A 17,931-nucleotide genomic window follows, 5' to 3' on the forward strand; every position below is an offset into this window, starting at 1 on the left:
TACTCATGGTGCTAACTTAGCATGCTAGTCCTCACCGAACACGCTGTACCTTGCGACTTTTCTGGTGGTAAACTTTCCCCTGGCGTAGCTTCAATATTTTCCTGGGCCCATAACCTGTTAGCAGAGACGGGTCTTCCAGCAGAATCTGCATGAATATTAAAGATACTTATTGTCTAGACGGAGGAATAATCACACGTGGGGCATCGGCTTTTACCGGAACATTCACACCAAAAGGTGACTTTGTTTATTGAACTCTCGTGTATACTCCGCAGCATAACAGGAAGCATCCTTTCAAAATAAAATCACAACAGATGACAATGAGGGCATACCTATTAATTAGCTCAACAATACATAAAGAAAACCACGTTTTTTTACATTACTAATTCCTTTTGTGCATAATTTTATATTGTTGTTGAAAATTAATTAATTAAAGCAACAAAACACAACAAAACTCTTTTTAGTGAGCCGAGCCGAAAGAGCCGGTTCTCTAAAAAGAGCCAGAAATCCCATCACTACCGTACAGAGCAGGGGAAGGCGGGGCTTGTTCCTTCCTAACCAGTAGGGGTGTCAAATATTCTCTCTGGAGTTTTATTTTTATATTTATATTATTTATATTTTATTATTGATTTACTTTAGCTCAACTCAGTGATTAACAGAGTAATGATGAATCACAATTAACAATAACAATGTTGTAGTGCATTACTGAGTCGTGTAAACTCACTGGGTTACAATTACAACACAAAGAAATCACAAAACTCCATGAACTCAACTTATCCTTATTTATAATGGCGTAACTGTAGATATTGTAGTTTTTCTTCATCTTAAGTTTAAAGAACTTGCATATAAATCATTATAGTATGATGCTATGATACATATTATTGGGGCACTACTCCAATCTGAAATTTCATTCTGTATTCTGACGTTCCTCTTTATACTATGGTATTCCATTTGGTGCTCAGTTGAGCTGTCAAATATATTTTTGTGATGTGTATGAAATACTTATATACGTCATATAGATGTTGGCATTCACATTGCTTTAGGCATTGTTTAAGCAAAGTTTCATCAAGCTTGGTCAACTAGTCTAAAAGGAGATGGGGAATATACAAACATACATATATACATACGCTACGATCATTAGGACATAATATCTGCAAGAATTAGTAAACTGTTAAAAGGTATGGTAATATCACAAATGGTGTATTTAATTTTACTTGCCTATCTTAAAATAATATAGTATTATTATATTATTTTCTATTAAGTAATAATAATAGAAATGCATTGCCTTTCTAATACTATTGCAATAGCATGCATATTCTATATTATTCTTAATGAATCTGCAAGTTTATTGAGTTTGAGCAATACATATAAGATGCCTGCAAAATTACAGGCTCGCATTATTAAAAATACAATATAATTTAGTGTCATCTTATAGCGTTTTTTCAGATAAGCAGCATGAACGGGGGAACATTTTAAAAATGTTTTTATAAAAGTAACAATAGTGAGTTTAGAGTGAGAAAAAAGGACCATTCACAGTCAGCAGTGGGCACCACGGAACGTAGTGCATCTGCAAGGCAAGTATTTCTAACCTAAATTCAGTAGCATTAGCTAGCTATTATACCACAGTGTTTTTATTCCGAAATGCATATGTGCAGCCCTTATTATTATTCAATCTGTAGTCCGTTCCTCCCTGTTTGAAATGATTGTTTCTCCCTTCCTATTTTATTTTGTTAGTCAACTGTCTGTTGTTGTATGTTGCATTCAGTTTTCTTCCATTTGTATCACTGTGTTAATTAGTTTTAGCTGTACTTTATTTCCCATCTCTACTTACCTTAATTCCCTTGTGTGTATTTAGAACCTATTTTCTTTGGATTTTTTTTTTTTTTCAGATTGTTTGTGAACCTTCTGTCATATAATCCCTGTAGTCTGAAGAAATTTAGTGTTTGCTGGATTTTTTTCCCTCTGCGAACCTGTGTTTTACTGTATCATTGACATCTGTATACAACTTTATTAAAGGTTAGTTTTCACTTTAGTCTGCTGGGTTCTGAGTGCTGTATTTGCCTCATCCCACGCTTCCTGACAGATCAGAAATGCATAGCACTGCTCCAGACAGATGCATTTAATTATTAAAATTTAAAGGAATTTTACAGTTTTACCCTTTGTTAAGTTCTAAAGGAATTATGTAAATAATTATATTTATCTAAATAATAATTATCACAATAATTTGTGAACTTAATCTTAAATATTTATTTAAATAATTGGGAAAATTAATTAAAGAAGAAGAAGTAAGAAGTAAACTTAATGTGACTTCTTCACTGTCACTTGTGGTTTTGCAGGATGGGGTCAGAATTTTCTCTGCAGTATTAAAAATGGTATTGAGTGTGTAATACGGTGTTGGCCAAGACCACAGCAAAAAGGAGAGGTAGGTGTCTACAAATGTCCAAACATCTTTGACCAACAGAACTTTGCATGCTCACTGAGACTCTAAATTTAGGATAGTCTTGGTTTAAATGCTTTTATTTGTTGTTCTGCTTTGTTTGTATGACTCATTAAAAGTAATTTGGCAGGTAACATTTTTATTTCAGAAGTTTTCTCTTGTGGTTTGTTTGTTAACAGAATTAAATCTTGAGATACAGGAAGTGCGTTGTCATTTTAAAAGTAACTCGCATCATTCGGTAATTTGTCATTTAACCACAGTGTGGTTTTAAGGGCAGCAATGAACGGGTCTTATGCCAGCAGTAGATTCTTTCTTCATTTTAAAATGTTTTGAAGGACAAATATAGCAAATTTAAATGTACTAAAAAGTAATGTTGTATTACAGCAGTATTATAGTACATAGGGGTGGTTGTAGCTCAGGAAGTAGATTATCTACTAATCAGAAGGTTTGTTGCATTCAAGTTTAATTTGACAAGATACTGAATCCCAAGTGGCTCTCTGATGCATCTATCATCCATCCATCCATTTGCTTCCGCTTATCCTTTTCAGGGTCGCAGGGGGATGCTGGAGTCTATCCCAGCTGTCATAGGGCGGGAGGCGGGGTACACCCTGGACAGGTCGCCAGTCTGTCGCAGGGCCAACACACAGGGACAGACAACCATTCGCACTCACATTCACTCCTATGGGCAATTTAGACTTTTCAATTAACCCATCCCCACAAAGTGCATGTCTTTGTCTGTGAGGCAACAGTGCTAACCACTGTGCCATTGTGCTGCCTGCATACATACAAGTGCTTGTAAGAATGGGTGAATGAGCTGTGTTGTATGTAGTGATTTGAGTGCTCAAGTACAGTAAAAAAAAAAGAAGTGCTATTCAAGGACCAGTGCATTTACCTTTACATGGCATCTGCCTTTTGAGAACTTAGTTATCTCCCTCTCTATCTTTTTCTCATTCCAAAATTATTTGGAAAAGTATTGAAAGAAATAACTTAATAACTGGTTAATAATGTTTTATTAACTGGTCGGTTAAAATATTGTCAAAAGACTCATTATAAAGCAATAAAGATCTGAGTGAGTTAAAAACAAATAGAAGTGACAGCTTACAGATGTGGCTTAACAGGACTAAACATAAACATACAGGTAGATAAGTAAAATCTGTTTGCTTACTTTAAAGTACACAGCTTCCTTCTTTCTCTCTTTTCTTTTTCTTTCTGTCTTATTTTTTAAAAAAAAAAGTCAAATATGTCAAAATAGCTACCCAGCAATCTGAAAAAACATTTTCTTATGTTCCTGGGTGAAAGGTCCAGGTACTTTAGTTATAAGAAGTTACAGGCACTGAAACACCAGCCAGGCGATTAAGGGGCAGCATTGTTTCAGTTCAAATGCAGAAAGCCATACATAGCAAAGCTGTTGAAACTACAGTCTTGTCATCTCCATTCACTCCAATGGACCATTTTTTACAGCAATGGTGGATCATGGAGCCTCGCAAATAGTTCCTGGAAGTTAGTAACAGCTGTGCCAGCACCGAAGTTTCAGATGCACTTTTAGAAGGTAAGAAGTTTGAGCTCGGGTTTTTTAAATGTTATGAAATCAGAAAGAAAAGCTTTCAGTTGTGATTTTTTGCTGTGTTGACCAAGTGAAATATTAGCTAAATATAGCATTGAGGAATTAAGCTGTCTGGTCTGTTTAAAGTCATTTATCCTCTGCTATGTACAAACTGGTATGATAACTGCACAACAATCAGGGAAACTGATAGCTATTTTTCTGATATATGGCTTTAAATAAAAAAAACAGTATTTTTGAGAAGTTTTGTATACAGTTGACTGTTAGCATCTGTGTGACGTTACAGCTCAGCTGATGACAGAAACAGAGGGAAGGCGGAGGACTCAGAATGAGACTAAAACGACAAGGTAAGTTTAAAATATGACACCAGCTCTGAAAAGAAGAATCATCTAATAAAGCAGTTTTATACAGCTGTATTACGTATGTTACCACACACTCTTTTTTTAGTGTATATTGAGCACACAAATTCATAGTAACTGATGGCACACTGTTTACCATCAACAACTAATTCATTTACATCATTCAAATTGGTTGTTAGAAATCACACCTTATCTCCTGATGCATTTACCCGTCCAGGTCTACACTGGTATGTCTAACATTTTCTTTCTCTCTCTTAACTCTGCCAGCTCAGGCATCTCAGGATAATTCAGCCTGAAAACTTTGCACTAAGGCAGCACCCTGACCATAAGACTCATATCCCTGAGTGTTTCAAGCTTATGAAGCGAACACTATATTTGCCAGTATTTTGGGCTTTGTTTGTAAGAAAAAATATTTATTACTTGAATATGATTTGCTGTATTTGTTGTTGTTTTAATCGATGATTATATTAATCTTGTTTTAAAATAAAGAATGATTTTTCTCCTCTTGGTTTCAGGTCACTCTTTTTTTTAATGTACTGTTATCTCTGAGAGAGTACAGCTTCCCCATGCACCACAGCACACAGCAGTACATATACAAGAATAACAGTGGGAAAAGAACATGCGCAGGTGAACATTCAGTTTTTCTCATAGTTATTTGAGATTTTTATAATGAATTGATTTTTGTAAACAACTGCAAGTTAATAGACAACATAAACATAGATGTGTTTGTGAGAAAACAAACACATCTATGTTATGTTTTATAAGACTAAAATGGCTTTTAATAGCAAGCATGTGGGGATACACTTGATACACAGCAATTTGGGTTTTAACACATCCTGAATCCTGTAAAATGTAAAATTTAACAGTAGATGGACAGAGAAATTCCTGCTTCTGTTACAAACAGTGGACGCTATTATGGTCCACCGTGTCCATTTCCCACTTTGCCTTTCTAAAACATAAAATATACACATATGTAGAAGTTGCAGTAATCTGCAGTAACAACAGATGGAGGTGGCCAACAGGAAAATAATCACAGACATTATCAACACATTTACATGCACACACATATTAGCTGCCTAGATTAATCGATTCTGACGATTAAGGACCCTCAAATGTACTTGCTATGTTTTTTGCTCACTACTGACTTCGGGGCTTTAAATACATTATCTCCCTCTGCTGGTAATGCAATTTCTGCATGCAGGAATGGATTACCATTTCATGTTTTGGAGAAACAAAGCATGAAAAGGAGACGGTGGAGCTGCGCGTCTATGCCGGTTGATGTTCAAGAGTATACCAGATAAAAAACATGGAGAAAACATAACCTTTCTTGCTCAAGAGGGGTAGGGAGAATGGATGGAACAGTAGGGTTGGCAGAAATTGAGCTATTTTTTGGCACATAAGGCAAGAGTATTAATGGAAGTAGTCTCCTAGTTACTGCCACTCCTATGCTCATTAGGGAACCACTGGCTAGCACTGTAATGCCCCAGATCTGTCATAATGATGAATATAGTTATGTGATTGCAATCTGCCTTACATGCCTCCATGTTGCACTGAGGCATGTAATACAACATGAATGTTGTACTGTACTGAAATGCTTTGGTAAGGAAATACAGCATGTATACAACAAAACCAATCAGTATTTGCAGTTGTCTCTTTGTTGTTGTGGCAACCAACACCCATGAGCATGCCTGAACTTTGTCATTGTATTGGTTTTTTTTTTGTTTGTTGTTTAATTAAAATATAGGCACATAGTGTGGAGTTGATTTATATATATGTGTGTGCGTGAATGCGTGTATATAATTCCCCCCTTGCCCTGTAGTCGGTCGGTCTTTAACCTTCAAGCTCAGGTACTCTCCCTCATGGATCTTTGTTGTTTAATCCTGGATAGTGGTTGTGACATTCACTAGTTTTAAGCCTCCTTCCTTCTGCTTAGCGTATAGTCTCAGGGTGCTGGACTTGGGGTGAAACCCTCCATGCATGGTGAGGAGCTTCTGTGTCTTGATGTCAGTGGCTTCTGTTTCCTCCTTTGGACACTTTATTATCCCAGCTCATTGCTGTAGATTCTAGTGGTATGCATCAGTAAATTGATATCTTGGTCACTCCTGGCATACAGCTTGGTGCCATCAATGTAGAGGAGGTGGCTAATGATTGCACTATTCCATAGACAATATCCATAGCCAGTCTTGTTAATGATCTCAATGAGGGGGTTGAGGGGGCTTGACTTGCTTTCAGTGTAGATAAGCATTGGCAACACTTTTTAAGCAACTTTTCCTCCAGACGTTTCCTCCATTGAGTCACTAAGGGATAAGGTTAAATAGCCCTAAAAGTTACCTCCTGTCTCCTAACCACGTTTCCTCAACCTCAGTGGACACAGCACAAGGTCACCAACACTCAGACAAACCTCCACATCAGCATTGAAGTAACAAAATTTGAAACAAACTGTTCCCTCCACAAAGAAATCATAAGTTTAAGCTGTTGCACCATCTCCTACTCTCAAATCTTGGAACGGTTATGTCATTGACAAGCCATTAACATTTCACACCCCATGTCATACCCTAGTAAACTGCCAAGTGCACAAAAAGCTGAAACAAAAAAGGCCCTCCACTTTGTGATGGAAGTTTTGTGGTTTATGCTCACATTTAGATTCAGGTGCTCAGAATTTTACTGTAGAATGTTGTATAGCCTTTTATTTCTCAGGTGAAGGACATTCATTTGTCACTATGCCTTGGCCACAGCTGATCGCATTGCAGACTTTATTAACAGAGAATTTCATGACAACTTCTATTTGTAAGAGTGACAACAACTGGTATAAATGGGCATGAGAAAAAGAGAAGTGCGATGTTCTGAGAACCTGAAAACATTTACACAAGACACAACAGTGTGACAGTGTAGAGTGCCGTGGATGTCTGCAGTACTGACATTGTCCATAAGAATAATTCTTCTTTTTACTATTCATGTACAAGTATTGAGTATATTGATCACGATACTAATCTGCCAAGGTCATGTCGGTGCACACAAAATCCCTTAAAGCATTAAAACAGACGCTGTCATTATTTAAAATGCATTTCTCGTTCAAAATATTAATCAGACTTCTACTTTCATTATATTGTTAACTAAGAATAAAGATGATTTATTATTAGCAAGAGCATGTATAGATAAACTCTGTTTTAGCACTCTGTATTTTAACCTAAAAGGCTGGATGTTAAGACCTTTTACCTTCTCTGAAGATGTGATGACAGGTAATACACTTTCCCACCTATCTCAACAATAGAGAGCTGTAGACGATGCTAGCTCACAATAGACTTATGTTATATGCATACCATTATACATACATGTTACTGAACAAGCACATACACACACCCACATAGAGTAAACGTATACATTTTGTAACTGTGTCAAAAACCCTGTCCATCACATTCACACTTAACAACTCCACTCTAAAGTAAACCTAATGCAAAAGAGTTGAAGGATGAATAACGGTAAGAAGTGAAGGGATCCAGACAATCCATCCATTCGCTACCGCTTATCCTTTTCAGGGTCGCGGGAGCCTATCCCAGCTGTCTGTAGGGCGAGAGGCGGGGTACACCCTGGACAGGTCGCCAGTCTGTCACAGGGCCAACACACAGGGACAGACAACCATTCACACTCATTCACACCTAGTGACAATTTGGATTATCCAATTAACCTATCCCCACAAAGTGCATGTCTTTGGGAAGAAGCCGGAGTACCCGGAGGGAACCCACGCAAACACGGGGAGAACATGCAAACTCCACACAGAAAGACCCCGGCCTGATGGTGGAATTGAACTCAGGACCTTCTTGCTGTGCGGCAACAGTGCTGACCACCGTGCCACCGTGCTGCCTGGGATCCAGACAAGAATGAGTAAATCAGAAATGTGAAAAAATAACCATGACAGTGGTTGATTGGTCACTTATGGGGCACAATTATCAGCTCACAATATCTAACCCCCAACTGTTATGTGCCATCTCCTTTTTCTTCTTTTACTATGAGGAAGAGTGTTGTAATTGATCTCTTCCAGTTTCATAAGCACTCTGTGACTAAATTAATAGATTTATTATGTATTATAAGTTTAAAGCTACTAAATATTATATCAGCCCGTGTGTACACATAATACACTGTTCTTGGTCTCTCACAGCTACAAGCATTATACCTCATTGTTTTTCAGCCACACGACTTGGACACGTTGAAGTAACTGAGCTGACCATGAACTCCTATAGTATTCTAGTCAAATGTGATGTTAAAAGTTGTCTGAAATTAGTGGATATAATAGGATGATGATCTGCACTCCGTCGTTACAGTTGTTACATCATTTTGGAAAATTTATTTTTTCTTTGGAAAAATGTTTTATTTACATAGTGCTGTTAGTGTCCCCCTGTACTCTGTGATTCTTATGCCAGTGTTTGTCCTATAGCAAAGAGTTTGTAAGTGCCCTTAAATTATAGCACTTGGTATTTTCAGCAAAGCTTATGCAGTAGTTGGAGATGTGTAATATAGTACACTTGTGTACTGTGGTGTGTGATTACTTTTCTACATATCTCTAAAAACAAACATGAATACCTTTGGCAATGTGGTGTACTTTGGAATAAGGCTGTAATATGACAAAACGTGGTACAAGTGAAGTGCTGGGAATTTTTTCACTGTATATTAAAATATTGATAACAAAAATGTAATTCAGTTTTATTTATATAGAACCAAATCACAGTTGCTTCAAGGCGCTGCGATGATACAGAGAAGACAGAAAAACCCCAACAATCAGATAACTCCCTGTGAGCAAGTGCTTGGGGACAGTGGGAAGAAAAAAACTCCCTTTTAACAGGAAGAAAACTTTGGCAGAACAAGGCTCAGAGAGTGGCGGCCATCTGCCATGACCGATTTGGGGTGAAGTGAGGAAGACAGAACAAGCATGCTGTGGAAGAGAGACAGATATTAATAATAAGTAACGATTAAATGCAAAGTGGTGTATAAACATATTTTTTAGGGCCAAGTACAATAACCTCTATTTTACCTGAATTTAGAAGCAGAAGATAACAGAGCTGACTTAAAACAGTTGAGCATTGTGTGTTAACTGTCTATATCTATAGGAAAATCAAAAAATATTAAGATGGTAAACGGGGCATGGACACACCTATAAAAACAATAAATGCAAGAGTTTCCAGTAGATTCAAGTCAAACACACTTAAATGTGCTTCCAAAGACAAAAGCTAACTGTGGCCACAGTAATTGAAAAAAAATGGTGCTTCACTTCTGATTTGGTTATAATTGATGTTAAATTTTAGGATTTCACTTGACGAGCAGTGTTTGGCTTGCTTGTCCTGATGTAAGGTCACTGCTTGTATATGGCAAGTAACTGAGGGAGGGAGTGACAGTGATTAGTGTAGTGATACTGAAGATTTGACTTCAGTCCATATTTAGGGGAGGTGTTGAGGTTTGCTAGCTCAGCTTTTGCTGCTAGCTGTGATCTGGTCTTCCAAAAGAAATTTGCATCGATATAATATGATCTAATTTTTAAATACAGTGGGGCAAAAAAGTATTTAGTCAGCCACCGATTGTGCAAGTTCCCCCACCTAAAATGATGACAGAGGTCAGTAATTTGCACCAGAGGTACACTTCAACTGTGAGAGACAGAATGTGAAAAAAAAATCCATGAATCCACATGGTAGGATTTGTAAAGAATTTATTCGTAAATCAGGGTGGAAAATAAGTATTTGGTCACCTCAAACATGGAAAATCTCTGGCTCTCACAGACCTGTAACGTCTTCTGTAAGACGCTTTTCTGTCCCCCACTCGTTACCTGTATGAATGGCACCTGTTTGAACTCATCATCTGTATGAAAGACACCTGTCCACAGCCTCAAACAGTCAGACTCCAAACTCCGCCATGGCCAAGACCAAAGAGCTTTCGAAGGACACCAGGAAAAGTATTGTAGACCTGCACCAGACTGGGAAGAGTGAATCTACAATAGGCAAGCAGCTTGGTGTGAAAAAATCAACTGTGGGAGCAATCATCAGAAAATGGAAGACATACAAGACCACTGATAATCTCCCTCGATCTGGGGCTCCACGCAAGATCTCATCCCGTGGGGTCAAAATGATCATGAGAACGGTGAGCAAAGATCCCAGAACCACACGGGGGGACCTGGTGAATGACCTGCAGAGAGCTGGGACCAAAGTAACAAAGGTCACCATCAGTAACACACTACAACGGCAGGGAATCAAATCCCGCAGTGCCAGACGTGTTCCGCTGCTGAAGCCAGTGCATGTCCAGGCCCGTCTGAAGTTTGCCAGAGAGCACATGGATGATACAGCAGAGGATTGGGAGAATGTCATGTGGTCAGATGAAACCAAAGTAGAACTTTGTGGTATAAACTCAACTCGTCGTGTTTGGAGGAAGAAGAATACTGAGTTGCATCCCAAGAACACCATACCTACTGTGAAGCATGGGGGTGGAAACATCATGCTATGGGGCTGTTTTTCTGCCAAGGGGACAGGACGACTGATCCGTGTTAAGGACAGAATGAATGGGGCCATGTATCGTGAGATTTTGAGCCAAAACCTCCTTCCATCAGTGAGAACTTTGAAGATGAAACGAGGCTGGGTCTTCCAACATGACAATGATCCAAAACACACCGCCCGGGCAACAAAGGAGTGGCTCCGTAAGAAGCATTTGAAAGTCCTGGAGTGGCCTAGCCAGTCTCCAGACCTCAACCCCATAGAAAATCTGTGGCGGGAGTTGAAAGTCCGTGTTGCTCGGCGACAGCCCCAAAACATCACTGCTCTCGAGAAGATCTGCATGGAGGAATGGGCCAAAATACCAGCTACTGAGTGTGCAAACCTGGTAAAGACCTATAGTAAACGTTTGACCTCTGTTATTGCCAACAAAGGTTATGTTACAAAGTATTGAGTTGTATTTTTGTTATTGACCAAATACTTATTTTCCACCCTGATTTACGAATAAATTCTTTACAAATCCTACCATGTGGATTCATGGATTTTTTTTTTTCACATTCTGTCTCTCACAGTTGAAGTGTACCTCTGGTGCAAATTACTGACCTCTGTCATCATTTTAGGTGGGGGAACTTGCACAATCGGTGGCTGACTAAATACTTTTTTGCCCCACTGTAGATGTTTTTCATTCTTTAATTTGACTCCTCAATTCTGTTCCACAGGTGACAGCCAAAGGTTTCGCTCCACTGCTTCAGTTTGCCTACACCGCCAAGCTGGTTTTAAGTCAGGAAAACATCCATGAAGTAATTGTGTGCGCGGACGTCCTAGGTATCCATAATTTGGAGGACTCTTGCTTCCGGTTCCTTCAAGCCCAGCTTAAGAATGACAGCCAACCTAACCATAATGGCACGGTGGAATACGATGATCATATCACAACAGAGAATCCAATCTTTTCTGAGGAAATATCCTGTTATGATTCTGCAGAAATAAGGCAGCAGGACAGTCATGTTCTTGCTGACCTGCCGCAGTGTCCAAAATATAAGAAATATCAGGATGCAGTTTGTGACAACAAGCACAATGTAGAGAACCATCATATTAGTAATGACATCATTTTGGTTAACCATACCTCAATTAGCCCTCTGAGCTCACACTTCACCGACAGTAGCGCTGTTCCGCAAACACGTCTTACTCCCTCCAGGATCAAAGAAGAACCCTGTTTATTTGAGGAAGAAGGAGATGAAAGGAATGACAGCAACTCAGACTTGTGTACTGAGGAGGTATTGGAGATGGAGTTAGAGGTAGAAGAGGTTCCAGTAGAAGATGTGCAATCTTCCAGCCAAGTATCATACTCTTCCTGTTTGCATTCATACCTCCAGAGAGGTGGTCTCAGCAGCATGCCAAGCACCACCATTCAGCAGCTACTAAGCAACCAACTGTCTCTCAACCATTACAAAGAACTGGTCATACAGAGACCACAAACCAAGAGGGAATCTCTGGATGAAGTTGACCTCAACACTGGCATTGCCAATGTGATACCAGCAGCACTTACTGGTATAAGTAGAAACCTTGAAAATTCGGTGTCTAAGCATGAAGGGAAGCTGGACAGACGCAGTGTCATTTTCTCTTCTGTGCCTATCAAGCAACATATGCTGTCCCATACATATGTTGATGAGGCCATCTCAACCTTGATGCAGGAGGAATCCCTTCCCTCTAGTCAGTCATTCCTTATTACCAGCTGCCCCGTTTCAACGAAAACATCAGTGGACTCTCCTACTACTTCTACATCATGCAACCAGATTTCCAGCCCCCGTGCCTCATACTCTTACCCAGAGGATGCAACCATTGGTAGCTCATCTTCTACTTTGTCCCAGTTTGACTTTTCCTCATCGTCACAGTCAGGCTCAATTTCTGGACTTCCTCACTGCCTGGCTGGGATGGTGGAGCACAGGAATCCCCACAATGAAGTAGTCCTCACTCAAGACTACACAAAGATTAAATCTGAAAAGACATTCAGTGCTAGTGGTGGGAACTCCAGTGATGAATCAGGCTCTTTCTCAGAGGGAGACAGTGAAAGTGGCACCTCTCGAATCTCTGGACCTGAGGTTAGTATGGCTCTTTATTATACTCCATTGGCTAAAATGTCAGTGTGTTGGCATTGAGGTCGTCTGGGAACTGTCTTTCTGGCATGAGAACTGCATAAAAGCAGAACTGTATATATTTGGTTTGCAGCAGAAAAGAAGAGGAATGAAAGTCAGTAGAAGCGAGACAGAATACATGTTGAGAGGGAGGCAGGTGTAAAACTGACGATGTCAAGAGCAGAAGTAGAGATAGTGAAGTTTGATGAATTTAAATACCAAACTGCACAAAAAGGCAAAGAAGAGAGTGCAGGCAGGATGTCCATGGATGTGCTGCCCACATCTCCCATCTGCTGACCCAAGCTCCAGTTATGCAGGTTATGAATATATACAGTACTGAGCAAATGTTGGAGGCCAGTCCGTGACTGATGGGCCGACTGTGTGTTTTTCTAGCCAGTTGTGCTTTTACTACATTGTTAGTGTGTTTGGGATGGTTTCATACTGACAAATGAAGCTTTTGCTAAACAGACTCTTTCCAGATGATATTGCCGTGTGGATCAAAACCTGACCACTGTATAAGACCCATCGGCACTGATGTTCAGTCCAGTTCTTGTATAGTGTGGCATACCTAGGTCGTTGCTCCCTATAGCCTTTACTGAGGAATGGCTTCTCTCCAGCCACCCTTCCACTGAGACCATTTACGAACAGTTTGTGAATCAGCTGAAGGGCCACATGCATCTCTGACGTCCTGTGTTAGGTCTTTTTCAAAGAAAGTGACTTTCAGATAGTATTCATTTGCCGTTTTTGAGCCTGTCACTTCTTCTTTTCTCCTCAGTTCAAACCGTGTCCAGTTTGTCCAGGTTAAACATAGCACCCCATGCCGATATAAAATATAATAGCTCGAATCACCTTGTTGGATCAAAAATTAAATTTTATAGCTGTCAAAATGGGATATCTTTCATATTTTTCCTAAGTTCAACAAAAGAAATGGGTGCAAATGGTATATTTTTGTGACAGGTTGTGAGCAAATAAGTGCCTCTTCCCATTGTCAGCGCAATAAATGATACCATACTTGAATGTTGGCATTGTTGTGCTGAGCATTGCTTGTTTGAAGAGAACAGTTTGTGCTGTTGTAGTGGACTGTTCTGATGCAATGTAAAGCTAAGAGAAAAAAGAAGTGGTCAACATACACATGCTGTCAATGCCTTAGTATTTTAAATCAGATGCATTGAAATTTGTTTATGAGTCTTTTATTTATTCAGTCAATAGATAAAAAAAAATGTCAGTGTGTTTCCATGGAAAGAAGAAGAATACACAGAACTATAACCGTTTTGATAAGGCAGAGTTGCATAGAAAGGTAAGCCGATAGTCTCTGTTCTTTGTGCCTGTGCTGGTGCACAAACAGCAATACTAATACTGACATCTAGTGGATTTTATATCACAGTGCACTCCATCTGACAACATGCAACTGCAGCAATTGATACTTCTTCCATTTCTGAACACATACTAATAACAGTTATGTCTATAATAAGTCTTTCTATGTTGAAGTCTTATATTCACAGTGTAAAAATATTCAAATTTATAGTTAAGTACTTTACTGGGGGCACCACTTAATATAATGATTTATGACCAAGACCCTGAGACAGCTGAACATCTCCACTTGGGACAGCCACTCGGGTGAGAGCCATGACTCCAGAGTTAGAAATGCCATTTCTCATCTCAGTTACATCTTCTCAACAGTGCAGGCTCGTGGTTGTCACTTGGTGACACCAACAAAACCAGATCATCTGCAAAAAGCAGAGAAAAGATCAGAGTGTGTGATCCCACTGAAGTCGTAGATATAGAAAAATTGCAGATATGTATGTATGATTTTTTTTTTTTTGATTGAGTTCACTTCATCTAATTTTAGGACAGGTTAAAATCTAATGTTTTAGGTCATATTTATGCAAAATAAAAATAAAAAAGGAAACATTTGAGGGTTCGCAGACTTCCAAACAGCATTTTATATAAACTATATTTGTAAATGTAAATAGAAAATATCTTAAGCATAAAATATAGTTTTCTTAATTTCCATGGCAACAGTCCTGATTCATTTGGTTTAAAATTAAATAGACTGCAATAAAGACCTGGTTTTTGTAGGTGAAGCTGCCTTTTCCTGTGGACCAGATCACCAACTTGCCACGCAATGACTTCCAGATTCTCATCAAGATGCATAAACTGAACTCAGAACAGTTGGAATTCATCCATGACATCCGCAGGCGCAGCAAAAATCGCATTGCTGCCCAGCGCTGTCGCAAGAGGAAGCTAGACTGCATCCAGAACCTGGAGAGCGAGATTCACAAACTGGTATGGTCAACTAATACACATACACACAGGTTTGTGGGTATAAAATGGAAATGTGACACTTCTTAAGCCATATTTTAATATAACATGTTCTCCAGTATCCACATTGAAAAGCTAATGCTCTACAGGTCTGTCCAGTGAGCGTGTTAACAATGTATCTAAGCCATTCACAGATTTAAAAGCAATTAAAAGTATGAACTTTTTACAGGGAATTTGTAAATATGGTGAAAGAAAACAATACGGGTGTGGGTGTAGCTCAGGAGGTACCACAGGTCATCTACTAATTGAAAGGTTGGTTGTTCAATCCCTGGCTGCTCCAGTCTGCATGCCAAATATGGGCAAGATACTAACTAAGTTGCTCTTGAGGTCCATCGGAGTATGTTATATGTTATATAGAGTAATAAATTATTTATTTTTGTATTTTTTATATTTTTTTGCCTCTTTTCTTTTTGTTTTAGGAATTCCGGTGCAATGTATTTTTCTTTTTACATGCATTTTGTAAACCCTTAGTGATCCATAAGCTTGAACTATAATTTAAATCCACAAATGCTGGTACTAACCTCACATTTATTATATTTGGCTTTTTGGAATAACAGACCTAACACAGATGCTGTAGTGACAGAATCTGTGTGAGTGCCTCCACTCACCCTCTCCATTTGTACTTTCCTGTGTGGACTAGCGATTCATGGAGGGTGTGCTCCACTTATGGGGTGATCATGCTACTCAGCTTCACTGGAAAAGTCTACTCCAAAATACTGAAAAGGAGATTATCATCATTATTAATATCTCACTACACTATGTGGTGTTGACCCTGGTCATGGAACTTTGAACTAGCTCTTGTTTCAGGGTGCATGCGAGTTTGCCCAACAAGTCCACCTTTGGTTTGTGGATTCTGTGGGAATTCTGTGGAACTCTGTGGGAGTATGCGATATCCAGCTTGCTGTTACACACCATACACCTGCAGTGACTTCCTGCTTTGCTGGCAAGTAGGCAGACTTGTTTGCAATGGAAGTTGGACTTTTCCAGGGCTCCCCTTTGTCACCAATTCCTCTCAGAATTTTAATGCAAAGCCAAGGGGTGGAAGGCTTCCACCTTAGTGGAATCTTAATTTGAAAAAAAAAAGAAAATTAAATGGCGTCACTACTAAAGACTGCCAGAAGGGAAACCCTCCTTGATTTTTCTCATGTTAAGCAATAGTGGATCATTGTCAGTCCACTTTTGCAGGGGTTTTTCCTGCTGTACGTAAATATCTGTTGGAATATATTGACAGTTGTTACATTGATTCCCAGCTCCAGTGCTATTACGCCTATTAAGAAACTCACTAATATCAATCTTGTAAGCACTTGTCTGTAATGTAACAATATATGATATATAAATTTTACTAGGTCTAAACTTGACGTTGCAACTTTTATTGAAAAGCAAAGAGGCTGCTCGTGTAGACATGAGATTGAGTTAAAAGATTCTTCACAGGCTTATAACTGTAATGATCGGTGTGGGGCCAGATAGGAAGTGGGCTGCAGTTAACCTGATGAAGTGATCAGCAATGAGGGAACAGCAATGTCATGATAACCTGATGATGCTTTGTCTTATGAACCCAGGTACGTGAGAAGGAGAAGCTGCTTAGCGAGCGAAACAGGCTGAAGGTTTGTATGTCCGAGCTGTTGCAGAACCTCTCTTTCCTCTCCCAGCAAGTGTGTAGGGAGGTGCAGGGCAGCCAGCCATCACCCGACTTTGCCAGCATTGATCTCACATCCAACCCCTCATCACCTTCAACTGAGGACGGGTCTGTCCAACCCACGTCACCTGTGACCCAACAAAGTGAGGTTGCTTGTACATCTAATTTGAATGCCAATCAGGAGGGGTTAGAGGATAGGCAGCCCGCAGAGGAGATGTTGCCTTTAAGGCAGGAGGATCCTGAGCTTTCACTAGTGCTTGAATCTACTGACGAAGTATGTAGCCCCACTGTAACAGTGGATTTCTGTCAGGAGATGACTGTGAAATGCACAACAGAAGAACACAACAGACAAGACTGTGCTTAGAGTTTGGGGCTAAATGACACGATCGGTGCATACTTTGATATTTAAAGCATTTGTTTCTTTTCTGTTTTTTTAAATGAATGATACCAGTATTGTCTTTCAATATTGTTCAGCAGGTATTTTTTGGACTGGTATAAAATAAAAGCACTGGCAGCTTTCTCTCTTTCTGTGTTCCATTGGATTCTCTTCTTCTCTCATGCATCATGGGAGGCTAAACTCAGGAATTCTACAGAATGTACAGTAATATGCTTGTTAACATAAACCTGAACTTTACTTTGCAGTCCTGTCTAATCTTGACAGTTACTTATGTGCAAAATGATTTGTGGTAAATGTTTGGATATATTGTAAGTCAGTTTTCAGTTTGAACCACTAAAATGTGGAAAAGTTTAGTTTAGTATTATTATTTCTATTAATGTTATTTATATAAAGTAGCTTTAAGCTGTTTTGAATATGCACCCATTTTACTTCAGTGTGTTGATGCTCCTCCAGTTATTTTACCATGAATTGGAATTTGTTAAAAAAATATTCTAATATCTATATTTTAAGGAATCCCACCTTTACTTATGGCTGGGGCATGACCAAGATGACATAAATCCACACTAAAACCACTAAAGCCATTTTTAGAGATCTTTTTGGTGTTTGGGTTAAACAATGGAGCT

The 17,931-nt window shown here is 39.1% G+C and overlaps 1 protein-coding gene across 1 annotated transcript in view; it reads left to right on the forward strand.

Moving 5' to 3' along the window:
- LOC146611553 (transcription regulator protein BACH2-like) overlaps nucleotides 1–17,418 on the forward strand; it is a 59,860-nt gene extending 42,442 nt beyond the window's left edge. Inside the window, exons 3-5 of the mRNA XM_085343118.1 lie at nucleotides 11,541–12,920; nucleotides 15,033–15,239; nucleotides 16,835–17,418. Of these exons, the coding sequence (XP_085199244.1) occupies nucleotides 11,541–12,920; nucleotides 15,033–15,239; nucleotides 16,835–17,275 (2,028 nt within the window). The 3' untranslated portion in view covers nucleotides 17,276–17,418. The remainder of the gene's footprint in view (nucleotides 1–11,540; nucleotides 12,921–15,032; nucleotides 15,240–16,834) is intronic.
- Nucleotides 17,419–17,931: the final 513 nt, after the last annotated feature.

The sequence above is a fragment of the Diplotaxodon limnothrissa genome, linkage group LG19 (assembly GCF_057381915.1).
Source record: "Diplotaxodon limnothrissa isolate DT_005_m linkage group LG19, D_limnothrissa_male_GT1.1, whole genome shotgun sequence".
In the NCBI taxonomy this organism is placed as follows: domain Eukaryota; kingdom Metazoa; phylum Chordata; class Actinopteri; order Cichliformes; family Cichlidae; genus Diplotaxodon; species Diplotaxodon limnothrissa.